This window comes from Geotrypetes seraphini, chromosome 4 (genome assembly GCF_902459505.1).
Source record: "Geotrypetes seraphini chromosome 4, aGeoSer1.1, whole genome shotgun sequence".
Classification (NCBI taxonomy): Eukaryota; Metazoa; Chordata; class Amphibia; order Gymnophiona; family Dermophiidae; genus Geotrypetes; species Geotrypetes seraphini.
In genome coordinates, this window is record NC_047087.1 from 286823571 (window position 1) to 286843031 (window position 19461).

The following is a 19461-nucleotide window of genomic DNA, read 5'->3' on the forward strand; positions in this document are numbered from 1 at the left end:
CAGGAAAAAAATGCTTGAGTACCTGAATAAATTCATGTAAACCATTCTGAGCTTCCCTGGGAGGATGGTATAGAAAATTAAATAAATATGATCCCGATTATAGTTTGGGCCTGCTGGATGATAACTAAGGCCCTTTAGTTTGAAGCACCCATACATGTAGATTGGCATACATGTGTAGAAGCCATTTTAGAAAGGGGAAGAGGTATGGCAGCAATAGGGAGAGGGAGTGGTTTGGGTGGGCCTAAAACATCGCTGTGAATTTCCCAATCTTACAAGCAGAATCCACAATGATGTAAAAAAAATCCCAGTATTTAAACTTTGATATTTATTCCTGCTCTAATGAATGACTCATCCCATACTGCCATCATAAATCTTGCCATTATGTCTATCTGTGTAATCTCTGTAATACTGTACTCTCATGCATTTTCTCCTCCAGGAGATCAGGGCTTTTATGTTTACTGTCCTGGGTTACTTTGACTCATATATTACGTGGATAAAGAAAATGGTAAGTCAATTTTTACTTTTGTGCTTTGTCAGAGATAAAACTGTATTCATACTCTGTGGTTTCTGTGAAAGGAGTAGGTTCTAAAAGAAATCGCAGAACATAGCACAGCAGCGTCTTTGATTTTTAAAAGATGAAGATGGTCTTGGTGTACATTTTTTTAAAACCAGCTATTTACCACCTCCTTATTTTTGTAGTTTGCTGACCCCCTCTTGGCAAATGCAGCCTTCAAGCTAAGATTACATTTTATTTAAACATGTTTAATATTTGCCCTTTTCCTAGGGAAAGGCACAAGGTGTATAAATGTAGAGATGTATACATACAGATAGATAAAAGGCAAGGCCACAGGATGGATAAGTGAGTACAGTGAGAAAGTTAAGCATTTGAAGTGCGGATGAAATTCAGGGAAGGAATCCAGCGTCAAACAGGGAACATAGGGTAGAGTCTCTGGTGAGGAGACAAAGGAAAGGAAGTTTGTATCTTTATTTTTTGCAGAAAGTGAACAGGTTTCCATGTGCTGCGTTAGAGGTATCTAGTAGAGAATGATGGGGGGGAAAATTATCAAAACAAGATATATATAGGATAGAAACATAGAAGATGACGGTAGAAAAGGGCTACAGCCCATCAAGTCTGCCCACTGCTTACCCACCCCCTGTCTATGCCTAATGACCCAATTTCCTTATCTTGACCCTCGTAGGGATCCCACATGGGTATCCCATTTATTCTTAAAGTCTGGCACGCTGTCTGCCTCGATCACCTGCACTGGAAGCTTGTTCCAATGATCAACCACTCTCTCTGTGAAGAAATACTTTCTGATGTCGCCATGAAATTTTCTGCCCCTGAGTTTCAGCAGGTGCCCTCTTGTGGCCGAGGGTCCCTTGAGAAAGAAAATATCATCTTCCACTTCGACACGTCCCGTGAGGTACTTAAATGTTTCGATCATGTCTCCCCACTCCCTACGTTCCTCGAGAGTGTAGAGCTGCAATTTGTTCAGTCTCTCTTCGTACGAGAGTCCCCTGAGCCCCGAGATCATCCTGGTGGCCGTCCGCTGAACCGATTCAATTCTTCACACATCTTTACTGTAATGTGGCCTCCAGAATTGCACACCGTACTCCAGATGAGGTCTCACCATGGCCCTGTACAACGGCATTATGACTTCAGGTTTTCGGCTGACAAAACTTCTATTGATACAACCCAATATCTGCCTTGCCTTAGATCAGGGGTGTCCAATGTCGGTCCTCGAGGGCCGCAATCCAGTCGGGTTTTCAGGATTTCCCCAATGAATATGCATGAGATCTATTAGCATACAATGAAAGCAGTGCATGCAAATAGACCTCATGTATATTCATTGGGGAAATCCTGAAAATCCGACTGGACTGCGGCCCTCGAGGACCGACATTGGACACCCCTGCCTTAGATGAAGCCTTCTCCACTTGATTGGCAGTTTTCATGTCTGCACTGATGATTACTCCTAAATCTCATTCTGCTGAAGTCCTAGTTAAAGTTTCTCCGTTCAAGAAGTACGTCCTGCATGGATTTCCGCTTCCGAGGTGCATGACCTTACATTTCTTAGCATTGAAGCCTAGCTGCCAGGTTGAGGACCAACTTTCCAATGTAAGCAGGTCCTGCGCCATATAATTCTGTAAACTGCATTCACTTACTATATTACATAGTTTGGTGTCATCGGCGAATAGTGTTATTTTACCATGAAGCCCTTGAGTCAGATCCCCTATGAATATGTTGAAAAGAAGTGGACCCAGGACCGAGCCCTGCAGCACTCCACTGGTCACCTCCGATGTTTTAGAGGTTATATCAGAACGCTATGTTGGCCAATCGTTCAGGTAACTATGCATTCCATTTTTCTTTCTACCTGAAACATCTCATTCAGCAGCTTACCACTTTTTAGAAGTACCTCCCGAAACGCAAGATCCCTGCTTTTCAACAATGTACTTCCAGTCTTTTCCAGCTCCGGAAGTTTATGGTCCGTTCCATCTACGACACGTTTGAGCTCACATCCCGAGCTACAGCAATGGCTGTTGCTATGAGACGTTTGGCTTGGCTCCGCGTCTCAGAACTTGATGTAAACCACCAGGACCGGCTTGCCTGGGTGACGAGCTGTTTGGTGAATCTCTGGATACCACCACCCAGAAACTTTCTGCTCACGAGACTAGATGGGATACCTTATTGAAAACCTTTTAGACAGCAGACGTCTTACCAGCGTCGTTTCTCAGCTCGGCCTCTTCCTCCTCATCCTCCCCAGCCTCAGAGGCAACGCCAGCAACAGCACCAGCAGGCTCGTCAACAGCAGCAACCACCAGTAAAACCTGTTGCTCAGCCTAAGCCCACTCAGCCCTTTTGACTTCCTCCTCTAGGACATAGCCAGTCTTCCCTCTTCTTCTCCTCTACTGCAACCCATCAGGGGACATCTCCAATTTCTGAGCCGTTGGGAAGTAATCACCGCAGATCAGTGGGTTCTGTCCATCATCCGTCACGGATACTCCCTCAACTTTCAGACTCTTCCACCACCAAATCCTCCAAAGAAGTCTGCTTCCAACAGGTCTCAGTCCCTCCTTCTCGGTCAAGAAGTTCAGTCCCTCCTTCTCCTCAATGCCATCGAAGAAGTTCCTCTAGAGCAGAGAGGTCAGGGATTTTACTCCCGGTACTTTCTAGTCCCCAAAAAGACCGGAGATCTCAGACCTATTTTAGATCTCAGGGATCTCAACAAATGTTTGGTCAAGGAGAAGTTCAAAATGCTCTCTCTTGCCACACTTTACCCTCTTCTCACTCAAGGCGACTGGCTATGCTCCCTGGATCTCAAAGAAGCCTATACCCATATCCCTGTACATCTGACGTCCAGACAGTATCTCCGATTTCTCATCAATCGTTCTCATTACCAGTACAAGGTGTTACCCTTCGGTCTGGCCTCCTCTCCCAGGGTATTCACCAAATGTCTCATTGTGGTGGCCGCCTTTCTACGCTCTCACAATTTCCAAGTCTTTCCTTACCTGGACGACTGGTTAATCAAGGCTCCTTCACCTCAGGCAGTGCTTCTTGCCACTAACCACACCATCCAGTTTCTCCGAATCATGGGTTTCGAGATCAACCTACCCAAGTCGCATCTCATTCCAACTCAGCAACTTCAATTTATTGGAGCGATATTGGACACTGTTCTAATGAGGGCGTTTCTTCCATCCAACTGCCTTGAGACCCTTCGTCATCTCTGTCAGCAGGTGCTCCCACAGCTTTCCATCTCTGCCAAACAAATGATGATACTCTTAGGTCACATGGCGTCGACAGTTCATGTCACCCCCTTCGCACATCTTCACCTGCACACTCCTCAAAGGACCCTAGCTATTCAATGGTCCCAGGCAACGGATCCTTCTTCGCGACACATATCTGTGACATCGTCTCTTCGACAGTCTCTGCAATGGTGGTTGAAATCTTCAAATCTCTCCAGAGGTCTTCTATTCCATCTGCCTCCTCATCATCTCGTCATCACCACAGACTCTTCCCCGTATGCCTGGGGAGCTCACTTGAACGATCTCCAAACTCAAGGTCTTTGGACTGCCCAGAAAAAGAGACATCACATCAATTTCCTGGAACTCAGAGCGATTTTACGCCCTCAAGGCTTTTCAGCATCTCCTCTTTCCTCAAGTCCTACTGCTTTGCACAGACAATCAAGTTGCAATGTACTACATCAACAAACAGGGTGGGACGGGCTCTCGCCTGTTGTGTCAGGAGACCCAAAAAATTTGGTCTTGGGCGACAGCTCGCCTTTTATTCCTGAAAGCCGTCTACATCCAGGGAGAGCAGAATTCCTTAGCAGACAATCTCAGCAGAATTTTACAACCCCACGAATGGACTCTCGATCCCATGACTCTCCAGTCCATTTTTGCTCAATGGGGCACTCCTCAGGTGGACCTTTTTGCGACTCCTCACAATCATCAACTGCCCCAATTTTGCTCCAGACTCTACTCCCCTCACCCTCTGGCAGCAGATGCGTTTCTCCTGGATTGGACCAATCTATTCCTTTATGCATTTCCTCCTCTGCCTCTCATGTTGCGGACCTTGTTCAAGCTCAAGAGGGAACAAGCCCCCATGATTCTCATCGCTCCACAGTGGCCCAGGCAGCATTGGTTCTCCCTTCTACTTCAACTCAGTTCCAGGGAGCCCATACTTCTTCCAGTGTTTCCTTCTCTGCTTACTCAGCATCAGCAGTCCCTCCTACATCCCAACCTACAGTCTCTGCACCTGACAGCTTGGTATCTCTCGGGCTGACCTCGGCTCATTCACTTCTTTCTCAGCCAGTCCGTTCTATTCTTGATGCTTCCAGGAAGCCGGCCACTCTTCAATGCTATCAACAGAGGTGGACTCGGTTTTCTTCCTGGTGCCTTCAGCATCATCATGATCCAACTTCGCTAGCAGTAGAACTCGTGTTGGATTATCTCCTTTCTTTGTCTAACTCTGGTCTCAAATCTACTTCTATCAGAGTCCACCTCAGTGCCATTACTGCTTTTCATGAGCCAGTTCTCGGAAAGCCTCTTACTGCTCATCCTTTGGTTTCCAGATTCATGCAGGGACTTTTCAATGTGAAACCACCTCTCAAGCCCCCTCCTGTGGTCTGGGATCTTAATGTGGTTTTTTCCTCCTTAATGAAGCCTCCTTTTGAACTATTGGCCACAGCTCATTTCAAATTTCTCACTTGGAAAGTGGTCTTCCTTATTGCTCTCACCTCTGCCAGGAGGGTCAATGAGTTACATGCACTAGTTGCCGCTCCACCTTTCACAGTCTTTCACCATGACAAGGTGGTTCTGCGTACGCATCCAAAGTTCCTCCCTAAGGTTGTATCTGACTTTCATCTTAACCAGTCCTTTGTCCTGCCTGTATTCTTCCCGAAACCTCATTCTCATCCTGGAGAACAGGCTTTGTATACTTTGGACTGTAAGCGTGCTTTGGCTTACTATTTAGAGCGCACTAAGCCTCACAGATCGTCTCCCCAACTTTTCTTGTCCTTTGATCCAAATAAGTTGGGACATCCTGTTTCTAAACGTACATTATCCAATTGGCTTGCTGCTTGCATCTCATTCTGTTATGCTCAGACCGGACTGACACTGGAAGGTTCTGTCACAGCCCATAAGGTTAGAGCTATGGCAGCATCTGTAGCTTTCCTCAGATCAACTCCTATTGAGGAAATCTGCAAGGCTGCTACTTGGTCCTCAGTTCATACTTTCACATCTCATTATTGTCTGGATGCATTCTCCAGATGGGATGGACACTTCAGCCAATCTGTTTTACAAAATTTATTTTCCTAATGGCCAACCTTCCCTCCATCCCTCTTTTTGTTAGCTTGGAGGTCACCCATCAGTTAAGAATATGCTGCCTGCTTGTCCTGGGATAAAGCACAGTTACTTACCATAACAGGTGTTATCCAGGGACAGCAGGCAGATATTCTTACGTCCCACCCACCTCCCCGGGTTGGCTTCTTAGCTGGCTTATCCTAACTGGGGACCGCGCGCCTCCATCGGGCGGGAAGGCACTCGCACATGCGCGGTGCGGCCTAACTAGAACTTTCTAAGTTCTTAAAGTGCAATCACTCTAAAATTGTCCATACCGGGGCTCCGTCGGTGCCGTCACCCATCAGTTAAGAATATCTGCCTGCTGTCCCTGGATAACACCTGTTACGGTAATTAACTGTGCTTTTCTGCCGGTCCACGGGTGTAAAAAGGTTGAAAAACACTGCTCTATCTGGCTCCGGGCCAGCATAGAAGCTGTGAATTATTAAGAAAGGGGTTTTTTGTTATGTTGTTGTTGTTTTTTTGAGCCATGGCTGCCAGCTGCAAGACAATGCATAAGGTGGAATTGGAATTGATGATTGATTTTTATTTTTTATTTTTTTTAATTTTTATATCTTTTATAAATGGGGAAAGGGCATTGTCCCCAATTTTGCACTAAATAAAGCAAAGTGCTAAAATGTTTTTTTTACAAAGACTGCATGTTTGTGCTAATCCCTAGAACTGGTTAAAGTGTAATTTTAGTATCCCATTGACCAAATTGAATTCATTTATGGGCAACTCGTGAGATGAGTGTGGAGTTTGGCCTGGGACGTATCACTGGACCCTGACAAGCTGTAATCGGAAGTCGCTGAGGGGGGACCTAGGTATCTGCCTAAACTAAGGGCCTACAATACTACAAATTAATTTTGAGAGGTCACAGTTGAGATGAAGCCCCCTCATTTTTGATTCACTTCTATTGGCTGTCAATTGAAGCGTGAATTCTCTTCAGTCATTTAGTTTTTGTTTTCAAAATCTTATATGGCACTAGGTTCTGTGGTTTCAATGCTGCTTTACAAAACATATGTAGGCTTATCTATTCATGTTAACAAGCTGTAGCTTCTTTTTCCCACTTGCTTTTGCTATATATGAATGGAATGGCCTCCCTATGACTATAAGATAGGAAACAAATTATGTGGCTTTTTAGGAGATAAGTAAAAACTTGGCTATTTCAAAAATGGTAACTTATAGGAATTATTTTAAACAATGTTAGTATATTGGTGTATGATTCAATTTTAGTATATTCCGTATTCTCCCTTTATTTTTATTCGTCTTTATGTAATTTGTACATTGCTTGGCAACACCACAATGCAATTTGCAGTTTATCAAACATATGGAAATAAAAATAATAAATGGAATATTGGTTCCAGCACTGGTGACCTATTTTCCCTTAAATAACCTGGAATTTAGTAAAAAGCACAGGCACATTTTGTAGCATTACATTGTTATGTTTGAGGAGAAAAGTGCCAAGGCATGCTTACAGAACATTGTGTCAAAGACAAGACATCTTCCCTACCACTAGTGTCACAAGTGGCAAATGCTCCCATCATGCTCCCACTCCACTAAGATTACCAGATTTTGTGTATGTAAAATCCGGACCTATAGACCCACTTTCAGGCCTGCCCAGTTCCACCCATCCCCATCCCGTTATGCCCATGCCACGCCCCAGCCTCACCTCTAGCCCCATTCCCTAAGCCTGCTCATCTTGGTTGTAATTTGCTTTTCAAAACCCAGACAAAGTGCTGGGTTTTGAAAAGCCATCCGGACGCCCAGACCTGCCCTCTAAAAAGAGGATATGTCTGGTAACCCTACACTCCACCCACTTTCATGATGTAAGTAAGGTAAGTTACATTACATTAGTGATTTCTGTTCAAGGCGGATTACATAAGAGTTGTCATGAAGTTACAAGATATATAGGCAGATTACATAAGAATTGTTGTGAAATTAGGTAATACATGTTGGGTAATTTGAACATTTTAGATTTGATAAGGATTAGACAGTGTAGTAGGTGGAGCTTGGGAAGGAACTGGTCGTGTTAAATAGGTTTTATGTATTTTTTTGAAGAGTAGAATTTTAGGTTTTTTTTTTGAAGGTTTTGTAGTATGTGGTCGAAGACATCAGATTGGTGAATTGCCTGTCTAGTTTTGCTGCTCTGGTGGCCACTAGGTTGTCATATAGTTTTCTTCGTTTGACATTTTTGGTTGGCAGGTGTGTGAATAGTGAGTGGGTTCTTCTGTGTCTGGTTGAGGTGGATTGAGTTAGTCGGTTGTTCCAGTAGGTTGGGCTGTCTCCGTTAATAGCTTTGAATAGTAGGCAATAGAATTTGAAGTGTACTCTTGCTTGTATTGGGAGCCAGTGTGTCGTGGTATGCCTCTGTGATGTGGTTGTATTTTTTCAGTGAATAGATGAGTCTTAGGGCTGTGTTTTGTATTGTTTGTAGTTGATTTATCTTGGTCACTGGGCAGGGGAGATATAGTATGTCAATATACAAGTGCAATTTTGGTGCCACAACTTCCTTTGGGCTGTGTGCAGGTGCACCAGCAGATCATATCTAGCCAGGCCCTGGTCCTTAATGTTCTTTTTTGCAGGCATCACCTCACCAGTAATCCCAGTAGTCACCGTGCCAAGATGTATCTACTGGGAGATGCTCATGAAATGCAGTTACCTTACATTACATTAGTGACTTCTATTCCGCCTTTACCTTGCAGTTCAAGGCGGATTACATAAGAATTGCTATGATCTTAATACATAAGATTATAAAAGAGCATGTTCTAATTATCTAAGGAGAGGATTGGTAAAGCCGGTGGAGATTGGGACTTTATTGGTAAAGTTATATTGGTTTTATGTATTTTTTGAAGAGTAAAGTTTTTGTTTCTTTTTTGAAAGTTTTGTAGTCTGTGATTGAAGTCAGCAGATTGGTGAGTTGTCGGTCCAGTTTTGCTGCTCTGGTGGCCAGAAGGTTGTCATATATTTTTTTTCATTTGACCTTTTTGGTTGGTGGGTGCATGAATATTGTGTGTCTGATTGAGGTGGAGTGAATGAGTTGATTGTTCCAGTAGGAAGGGCTGTTTCCGTTTATAGCTTTGAATAGTAGGCAAAGGAATTTGAAGTGTATTCTGGTTTGTATTGGGAGCCAATGTGAGTCGTGGTAGGGCTCCGTGATGTGGTTGTATTTTTTCAAAGAGTAGATAAGTCTTAGGGCTGTGTTTTGTATTTGGAGTTGTTTTCATCTTTGTTGTTGGGCAGGGGAGATATAGTATGTTGGAGTAGTCTATTAGGCCTAGGATTAGTGATTGAACCACAAGTTGGAATTGTTTTCTTTCAAAGAATTTTCGGACTTGTCTAAGGTTTCTCATAGTGGCGAATGAAGTTTTTATTATTTTGTTGATTTGTGGTTGCATTGTACAGCCTTTGTCTTTCAGCACTCCGATGAGTTTTAGCGTGGGTTGAATGGGGTATGAGATCGAGTTAATTTCTATTTTTGTCAAGGTTGGGGTTTTGCAGTTTTCAAGAAGTATGAAGTTTGTTTTGTCCGGGTTAAGTTCTAGTTTGTGTTCTTCCATCCATATTGCTACAGTTTCAATTGTTCCGTGTATTGTGCCTATCATGGATGGTTCAAGTTAGTCGAAGGGGAGGAGTATGGTGATGTCATCTGCATAGCTGTAAGAGGTAATGCCTAGTTTATCTAGATTGGAGCTTAGGGAGGCAATGTATAAGTTGAAAAGTGTGGGAGATAGGGGAAATCCTTGTGGTACTCCACATGGGTTGGACCAAGGCTCCGATTTTTCTTTGTTTGTTTTGACTCTTATAAGTTCTGGATTGTAGGAATCCTTTAAACCATGTTAGAACTTTTCCTGTAATTCCTATTGCATCTAGAGTTTGTATGAGTATGTCGTGGTCTACTAGATCAAAGGCTGAAGGGAGGTCTAGTTATATGAGCATCATTTTTTTTCCAGTGCAGAGGTGTTGTCTCGTGATGTCCATGAGAGTTCCTAGTAGGGTCTCTGTGCTGTAGTTGGTTCTGAATCCGGATTGTGTGGGGTGGAGTAAGTTGTGGTGATCTAGGTATATGTTTAGGGCTTTAGCTACTAGGCCTTCCATTAGTTTGACGTATAGTGGGATTGAGGCTATAGGTCTATAGTTAGATGGTTGGTCTGTTGCTCCCTTGGGGTCTTTTAGGATTGGAGTTATGATGATTTCACTGAAGTTTTGGGGGAAAAGGCTGTCGGTGAGTAGGGTTTGTATCCATTGTAGGAGCAGAGTGCGGAATAGTGTACTGGAGGTTTTCAGTAGGTATGTGTTCCCGCTAAGCTGCGCTGGGGTGCGCTGGCGCACAAAATATTACCTCGCAGCGCACAAGTTTCTCGTCACAGCGCACACAGTGTAGAGCACAGTTCTTCAACCGCCGGTCCGCAAACAAAATCTTGCCGGTCCGCGAAGGATTCGGTCCCCGCCGCAACGAAAGGCCGGCGTCAGCTGACTTGCAACTTCCTGTTGCAGTCGCTGTGCCGGGACTCCTGCCTTCGCCGGGACTCCTGCCTTCCACCGCGTTTGCCTCCTGCCTTGTCTCCGCACCTCCAGACCAGCAGCGGCAGCTGTGTATGCTTTTAACTTCGGCACAGAGCTGCCCCTAATCAATAGTTTAGCGCGGTTTCATAAGGCAGCCTCGGGGCCTTTGCTAGGCCGGCCCACATCGCATCATCGAAGCGGGCCGGCTATCAAAGGCCCTGAGGCTGCCTCATGAAACCGCGCTAAACTATTGATTAGGGGAAGCTCTGTGCCGAAGTTAAAAGCATACAGAGCTGCCGCTGCTGGTCTGAACTCTTGGGCCGCTGAAGGAGGGCAAAAAGCAGCTGTCCTGGAGGTTTCCCTTCCTCTCGCCTTTACAGGTTCCTTTTTTCCACCTTTTTTTTTTTCCTTCAAACGGCAACGGGCCCCAGCATCGACATCAATCAAGTAAGTTCCACTGTCAATCAAGCGGTTCTGCTCGGCCAAAGCTTCCCCTGTGACATGAGCCACCCTCAGGGGAAAGAAAGTGACCCACAAAGGTGAGGGGAAGGGGGGCAGATGATGGAAGTTGGGGGGGGGAGAGAGAGAGAAGGGGCAGATGATGGAATGGAGGAGATGAGAGAGAGAGAGAAGGGGACAGATGATGGAAGTGAGAAGAAGGGAGAGAGAGCAGAAGGCAGATGGATGTCAGTTGAGAAGGGAGAGCAGATGCTGAATGGAAGTGGGGAAAGAACACATACTGGATGGAAGGAGGAGATAAATAAAGGGGGAAGAAAATAGTAAGATAATGGAGGGGTGAGGGAAAGGGGTGACAAGCTGTGTGTAGACACAGTGAAAAGAGGGAAACGGGACTAAATAGTAAGAAAGAATTTAATTTAGATGGAGGCAGAAAATAGAGAAGGAAGACCAGAGAAGAAAAGGGAAGAGAGAGCAGAGAATGATCAGATCTGAGTGGAGGAAATGAGAAGAGAGATATGCTAAAAACCACAGGGGGGAGGGAAGGATAGAGATGCCAGACCATGAGGGGAACAGAAGGAAGATGATGGATGCTAGACCAAATTGGGGGGTGGGGGGGGGCAGGAGGAGAGATGGCAGGGAAAGACAGACAGTGAATGGAAGGGGCAGATGCTGGACTGAAGAGACAGAGAAGGTTATCATGCTGCTGTACCGGGCCATGGTACGCCCTCACCTGGAGTACTGCGTCCAGCACTGGTACTTTAAGAAGGACACGGTACTACTCGAAAGGATCCAGAGAAGAGCAACTAAAATGGTTAAGGGGCTGGAGGAGTTGCCGTACAGCGAAAGATTAGAGAAACTGGGCCTCTTCTCCCTTGAGCAGAGGAGATTGAGAGGGGACATGATAGAAACATTCAAGGTACTGAAGGGAATAGACTTAGTAGCTAAGGCAGGGAGAACGAGAGGGCACTCTCTAAAGTTGAAAGGGGATAGATTCCATACAAACGTAAGGAAGTTCTGTGGTAGAAAGCAACATATTTATTTGGCTCATAACTTGCTGGCGCCCGATATTTTTAGCTCACAGTGAAAAAAGTTTGCTCACAACACCCGCCCGCTTAGAGGGAACACTGGCACTGGACAGTAGTTAAGTTCGCAGGCTGCATGACTGTATTTGTTATATAATTTGTCAAAATCTGACCATTGTATAGGTGAGAAGTGGGACCAGGTTCTGTCTGCTGCTATCGATTCTTTTTCTGTGGTAGAGGTTGAGATTACTTCTAGATGAGAATGTGTATCATTGAATGTGGCTCTGATCTTAGCAATCTTATTTTTGAAGAATGTGGCTAACGCGGTTGCTGAGGGAGGGGGGAGTTATTAGTGGTCAGATATGGTGAGGTGTCTGCGAGTTCTTTTAGTAACTGGAATATCTTTTTTGTGTCTTGGGAACCTTCTCCTATTTGCTTTGTGTAGTATGTCTTTCTTTTTTCTTTCAGCTTTTGTTTGTAATTTTGGTAAAGTATTTTCCATGCTGTTTTTGTGGAATCTTGGCTACTTTTTCTCCATTTTCTTTCTAGTTGTCTGCATTTTCTTTTGAGTTGGAGTAGTTCATTGTTGAACCACTTGTTGGATTTTCTATGTATTCTTGTTTTGGATTTTTCTGGGGCTATTTCATCTAGGGTTGCTGTACTTAGGATGTTCTATTGTGGGATGAAGTTTTTGGGGTTGTAGTCTTGGATTATTGCGTCTGTCTTTGTCCAGAATTTGTTGGGGTTGACGTGTGGGCGTGAATTGTAAGTTATTTTTTGTGTAATTGGTTTGCTTTTGTTTTTGGTCCAGTTGATTTTGAAGGAGTATGTATAATGGTCTGACCATATGGATCGGTATCCGTTTGATGTGTATATTTCTGGCTGAGTGGGCTGTTGGGACATGTATGCTGCAATGTCGAGTTGGTGTCCTTTTTCATGAATGGTTTACGGGTCTAGTATCTTGTATGTTAGGGCCTCGAGGTATGCTAGTAAGTTTTCTACTTGTTTGTGGGATTGGTTATCGAGATATAGGTTAAGGTCTCCTAGTATTAAGTTTTTAGTGAGTTTTGGTAAATGAAATCTTTGAACATTGTTTTTGCTGTGTTCCAGTTTCCTGGAGTTATATAGCAGAGCATGCATGTTAGTGTTCCTTTAAGTGATGTGCTTGAGAGTTGACAGGCTAGTAGATCCATGTATGGGGTGGTTGTTTTGTCTTGTATTTTTAGGTCTAAGGTGGTTTTAGCTATTATGGCGATACCTCCTCCTCTTTTGTTTTCTCTGCAGACCACTATTATTTTGTATCCCTTTGGGTATATTTCTGTTATTCTGGGGTTTGAATCTGAGGTAAACCAGGTTTCTGTGAGGAAAAGGCAATCTATGTTTTCTTCTTTTATCCAGGTCTTTATGTATTCTGTCTTGGGGCCTATGGATCTGATATTCACATATGCACAAGTGAGAGTGGTATAGGCTGTTTGCGTTTTGGTCTTGCAAGGGTTGGTCGGTCTTCTTGTAGTATGTGTGGTGGATTGGTAGGTGTAGGTCTGATAGTTTGTGATATTATCTCTTGAGAGTCGCCTGGTAGGTTGGGTGGTTCCCTTGGAGTAAGATATGGTTGGTATGGGTGAGATGTTGTTTGCTGTTATCTTCTGGTTGGTTAGGAGTAGAGTAATTAGTAGGATAGCTTGATATTTTTGTGGTATAGTTTTCATCGTGGTAGCAGTGGTGGGGGTGTTGGAAGTGTTGGGGATATTCTTTTTCTTTCTTGGCTTGTTGCTAGTCGGTGATGGAAGGGTTGGTTTGTGGTGTTGTGGGTGGCTTGTGTTGGAGGGTGTCTTCGTGAGGGCTGGTTAGGAGGACTTGAGTTTGGTTGTGTTAGGTCGCTTTTTGGTCGCTTCGCAAAGCGACCAAAGGTGCTTGCTAAGGCGCCTTTGACATGCGCCTTTGGCGCGCTGAACGGCTGTGCGCCATTGGGTGCTGAGCCTGTTAACTGGCTCAGCGGTGGAACATCGGGGGAAAGGGGCGGAGTGCGCTCCCACGCTTCCTTCCCTCTGCTCTGTCCAGGTGCAGCTGCTGGGACTGGTGAGTACAAGAAAAGAAATCTTGTAAATTAAATTAAAAGAACTTGACTTGCACGTTGCCGCTGAGCCTGTTAACTGGCTCAATGGTGGAATGTCGGGGGAAAGGGGTGGAGTGCGCTCCCACGCTTCCTTCCCTCTGCTCTGTCCAGGTGCGGCTGCCAGGGCCGGTGAGTACAAGAAAAGAAAAGTATAATGGGTGTCATTTTGAAAATGTCCTTGCGTCATATTCTTGTAACTCAAAATGCTTAAAATCAATGACAGCTTCTGAAAGTGTTTTCTTTTTTTTTTCTCAGCTGACAAAGGAAATTGCTCGCTGTGCACCTATTGCTGGGTTACTGGATTCGGCGGAAGTGGTCATCTGTGATTATATTGTGAATTCCCTGGTAAGAAGAAACTAGCACATATCTACACAAGAAAGACAAGTGCAGTATGCAACAGCTGAAAACTTCATCTGATGCTTTGTTATATTACAGTACACTGCGTCCTTTGTAGCTATAGATATATTAACCCACTTGTATACAAATAAATCTGTATGGCTGGACAGCTACATAGTGGACAAGAGTCTAAGGCAGTGGTCTCCAACCTTTTTCATGTAAAGGGCCACAGTATGAATATGAGAGAGCTCTGAGGCCACCAAAGGATTTCAGGCTTACACATACTACTAATTTTGTGAACAGCTTGTTCAGACTGGGTATTAAACATTAAAAATTTATACTATTGTAATATTGATTCTACAACACTTCAAGGCTATATTTTAAAAACTCACTTTATTTTGATTTGTCAAACAGTAGCAAATTCCAAAAATGAGACACTTAAGAGATCGTTTACAGTTACTATATCAAGTGGGCAAGATTAAAATTAACGCATTTACAGAATTTATATTCATGAGCTGATGTGCATGCAGTTTAGGCACTGCATATAAATCTGAATATTCATTGTGGATAGCCTGAAAACCCAATGGGACTGGGTAGGGAATGGCTGAGATAAAGTTAGACAGTTTTCTGCATGCGACATCACAGATTCTGATGGTGATTTTGATGGCATACATAGAGTACTGTAACAAATATGAACGCAACATAAGAATTTCCATACTGGGACAGATCAAAGGTTCATCAAGCCCAGTATCTTGTTTCCAACAGTGGTCAACCCAGGTTCATGCTGCTTATCCTAGGAATAAACAATGGATTTTCCTAAGCCATCCCAACAATGGCCCATGGACTTCTCTTTTAGGAAATTATCCAAAACCTTTTAAAACCCCATTAAGCTAACTGATTTCACCACATTCTCTGGCAATGAATTACAGCAGGGGTGCCCAATAGGTCGATTGCGATCGACCAGTAGCTCGCCAAGGCAAAGTGAGTCGATCATCCAGGACTCACTTTGCCTTGGTGATCTATCGGGCCGATCAATCTTCCTCTCCCCGACGTCAATTCTGCCGTCAGAGAGGAAGTTCAGGCCAGCCAATCGCTGCCTGGCTGGGCGGAACTACCTCTCCGACGGCAGAATTGACGTCGGGGAGAGGAAGATTGATCGGTCCAAAGCAGAGAGAGCATGGGGCGGCGGGGCCTGTTATCCATTGGTGGTGTTTGGGTCCTGTTCCCCGATGGCAGCGGCAGTGGCAGTGGCTTGGGGAAGGGCAGGGAGAAAAAAAGAAAGGGGGCAGGCAGGGAGACAGAAGGAAAGAAAAGAAACAGAAAAAAAGAAAGGGGGCATGAAGAGAGAAAGAAAGAAAGGTCAGGGAGAGAGGAAGAAAAAGTTGGGGGAGGGAATGAGGTGTGGAGGAGAGGAAGCATACAGGCTGAAAGAAAGATTGGTTGCACAGTCAGAAGAAGAAAGTGCAACCAGAGACTCATGAAATCACCAGACAAGGTAGGAAAAATGATTTTATTTTAAATTTAGTGATCAAAATGTGTCTGAATTTATATCTGCTGTCTATATTTTACAATATGGTCCCCTTTTACTAAACCGCAATAGTGGTTTTTAGTGCAGGGAGCCTATGAGTGTCGAGAGCAGCGCTGGGCATTCAGCGCAGCTCCCTGCGCTAAAAAATGCTATTGTGGTTTAGTAAAAAGGGAGGTGGTGGGTATTTGTCTAGTTTTGTATGGTTGTTACTGAGATGACAGTGCATAGAGTCATCTGCTTTGACCTCTTTGAAAAAACCCCATAATAGGAATGATAATTAACAATTCTATGCGTACAGTGTGCGTTGTGTTTTTTTAAAAATTTTATTGTTGGTAGATCATTTTGACTTGGTCATTTTAAAAGTAGCTCGCGAGTCTGGTTTTAAATTCTTTATTCATTTTTGCATGTTACAACAAGTGTAGCAGTTAAACTCATATGAACTTAAAGATACACACTTGATTAACTCTCATATATGCTTTAAGTATAACATTTCATAAAGCAAAGTCAAAAAAGTGTGGATACCCCTGAATTACAGAGTTTAATTACATGTTGTGTGTAGAAATGTTTTCTCCAGTTCGGATGTCCCCTAGTCCTAGTATTTTTGGAAAGAGTGAACAAGTATTTCACATCTACCCTTTCCACTCCACTCAGTATTTTATAAACCTCTTATCATATCACCCATGAACCATCTCTTCTCCAAGCTGAAGAGCCCTAGCCGATTTAACCTCTCCTCGTAGAGAAGTCGATTCATCCATTTTTATCATTTATGTCGCCCTTCTCTGTACCTTTTCTAATTCCACTATATCTTTTTGGAGATATGATGACTAGAACTGCACATAGTATTCGAGGTGTGGCCGTGGCACCATATAAACTCCATGCTTTGCATTAAACATATACCTGGATAATACTCAGCACTGTTGATATTTGGATATTGGTGCTGAATACCTGAATATGGCAGCAATTGTTATCCAGATAATTTAGAGCAGGGTTTTTGGGGTTTGTTTGTTTTTTGCTGCTATATGTTATCTAGTAGTGGTACTAAATATTGCTGCTCTGCCCAGTCGCTTCACTTGGGACTAACCAAGTGCTGTCTGGGTAGAGTTATCAGATTTTCCATCTGGAAAATCTGGACCCCTAGACCCGGCCCCAGGCCCGCCCAGTCCCACCATGCCCCAGTTCTACCCTGTCACGCCCCCCCAAGCCCCACCTCCAATCCCAGCCCCGCCCCCACTGCCTTTTCTCATCGGGCAGGACATCCATGCATGCATGCATGCAACATAATGACATCACGTGCATGTGTGTATGCACGTGATGTCATTGTGTCATATTCACGCATGCGTGGATTCCCTCTTACACAAAGGAAAGCTTTTCAAAACCCGGACAAAGGGACAAATTTTAAAAAGCCATCCAGACCCCCCAGACATGTCCTCAAAAGGAGGACATGTCCGGGGAAATCCAGACATCTGGTAACCCTATATCTGGGTAGTGTTAGGGTGGGTTATATTGATTTTCAGAGACCATAATGCTGCTGAAGATCACCGACTGGCCCCACTCTGTGATACTTATTGGGTAACAGGTGCTGCTTTAAATATCAGGCCCTATGATTATACTTTCATTCAAATAATAAACTATATATATAAAATCGGAGGTATCTGTTTGTGTGTGTATTAGAGAATGATATAGGGGAAAAAAATTTATCACCATTCCCGTCCCTGCCCCGTGCCCACTCTGCAAACTGTCAGATCCCATCCACACAAGCCTCGAATAGTTATGATTTTATACTGAACTTAATTTATTAAAGTATAAAAAGAGACAATATTCTGTACAATTGTCATTTTATAAACACAAATAATACAGAGCAAGGATCAACAAAACCCCTGTCTCCCCTCCCTTTCACAAATATCCCCTCCACTATTGTGAAAACTGAACAAACCTAATTACTACAGAATGCTACACAGAAAAATCAAGCTAACAGAATACTTCAGTCACACATGGCAGGAATAGTGTTAAGGGAGTGCCCTAAGCCAGCTGGAAGCTAAAGAAACACAGCCTGGGCTTTGTGGTCCCCAGTTATATCTAATACTAGCTTTAGCAGGATACATATTTCAAATCTGAAATATTCTAATCACAAAATAAAATAAATTTATTTTTTTCTACATTTTGTCGTCTGGTAATTTTATTCTTCAAATCACATTGGTCTCAGGCTTTGGTTTTGGGTTCCTTCTGTCTTCATTGTGGCACAGCTGGCTCCTGAAGATGAAATAGGCCGAAGAAGAGCTGTGGAGGAGATGCCAAGTCTGACACGGGCACAATTTTTTTAACCAGAGGAGGAAGACTTTTCACCACTCCTTTGGGATAGTAAAAGGTTTTGTCCCCATTCCCGCAGGGCGGTAAAAGATCTTGTCCCCATTCCTGTGGTAAACCAGTTGCAAATTTCTCCATTCCTGTGGATTTACTGCGGTAAACGGTCCCAGTGTCATTCTCTAGTGTGTGTGTGTATGTATGCATGTATGTATGTATGTTCAGCATAACTCTGAAACGCATGGAGAGATTTCAACCAAACTTGGTATACATATCATTTACTATCTGGGAAAAAATACTGTGGGGGCGGGAAGGGGGGTGACGTGTTTTATATAGAATGGACTGGAAGATTGGGATAAATAAATATTCGGTAAACGCCGGGTAATCAGCTAGTTAGTGATAAAGAAAGGAATACAAGGATACTGAAAAGGCAGAATAAGCTGTAGCCAAATAAGATTTATTTATGTTAGTATTTATACACTGCTTATAGCCTAAATGGTTTATATTCATGTATTCAAGTATTTCTCCCTATCTGTCCTGGTGGGCTCACAATCTGGGGCAATGAAGTGTTAAGTGACTTGCCCAGGAAAATGTTTTTTCTTTAAATAAATGGTATGCATCAGTTTGATTACTAGTTCAAACCTAAGAAAAAAAGACAGAGGAGAGAAACTATTGAATATGAACTATAGAGTTGTTTTCTTTTGCCAAGAGGTTTTATAATGACACATTCTTCTTTTTTTTTCTGCCTGATGCCTTCATCTCAAGAATGCATTTTGGTTCAGCCTGGGCTGGTGCATCATCTTCTTTATTCCTAGTATCATACTGGCAGTAAAACTGGCTAAGTACTACCGGCGGATGAAATTTGAAGATGTTTACGAGTAAGAACTATTTATTTTACATGTAGATATTAAGCAGTTGAAGAGTTTGTGATAACATTGGCCCAGGAGTAGAGGATGTACAGTAGCACTAAACTATTTCCCCCACAGACATGGGAATGGGAATAACCTTTGGTATATCTGGCTCTAATGTTAGACATTTGATTCTTTTGGCTATCTGTCTCTTTTTCATTCCATCTTTCTTTTAGAAGAAGGAACTGTAGAGTGATATGGAGGCAAAGTTTGTCCCTGTCAGCGCCTCATCCCCACTGACTCTGTCTTCATTTGTACAAGCCTCGAACACTTATGATTTTATATTTAGTTCAATAATTTTTATTGACATTATATGAATTTCAACACAATATAAATGACATGAGTCATATATATGAATAAAAGGTAGTAAAAACAAAAAAACAGAACAATATAAGTAACAATTAACAATTACTCATTAATATTATCATAGATACTTCAAAACGGAGAGTA

The 19461-nt window shown here is 43.3% G+C and overlaps 1 protein-coding gene across 9 annotated transcripts in view; it reads left to right on the plus strand.

The window, feature by feature from the left end:
- Positions 1–19461, plus strand: part of LOC117358641 (prominin-1-A-like) — a 256473-nt gene that overhangs the window by 216098 nt on the left and 20914 nt on the right. For all 9 annotated transcript variants that reach the window (XM_033940092.1, XM_033940091.1, XM_033940084.1 and 6 more), the window contains 3 exons: positions 437–505; positions 14194–14283; positions 18869–18981. In XM_033940092.1, coding sequence (XP_033795983.1) covers positions 437–505; positions 14194–14283; positions 18869–18981 — 272 coding nt within the window. The remainder of the gene's footprint in view (positions 1–436; positions 506–14193; positions 14284–18868; positions 18982–19461) is intronic.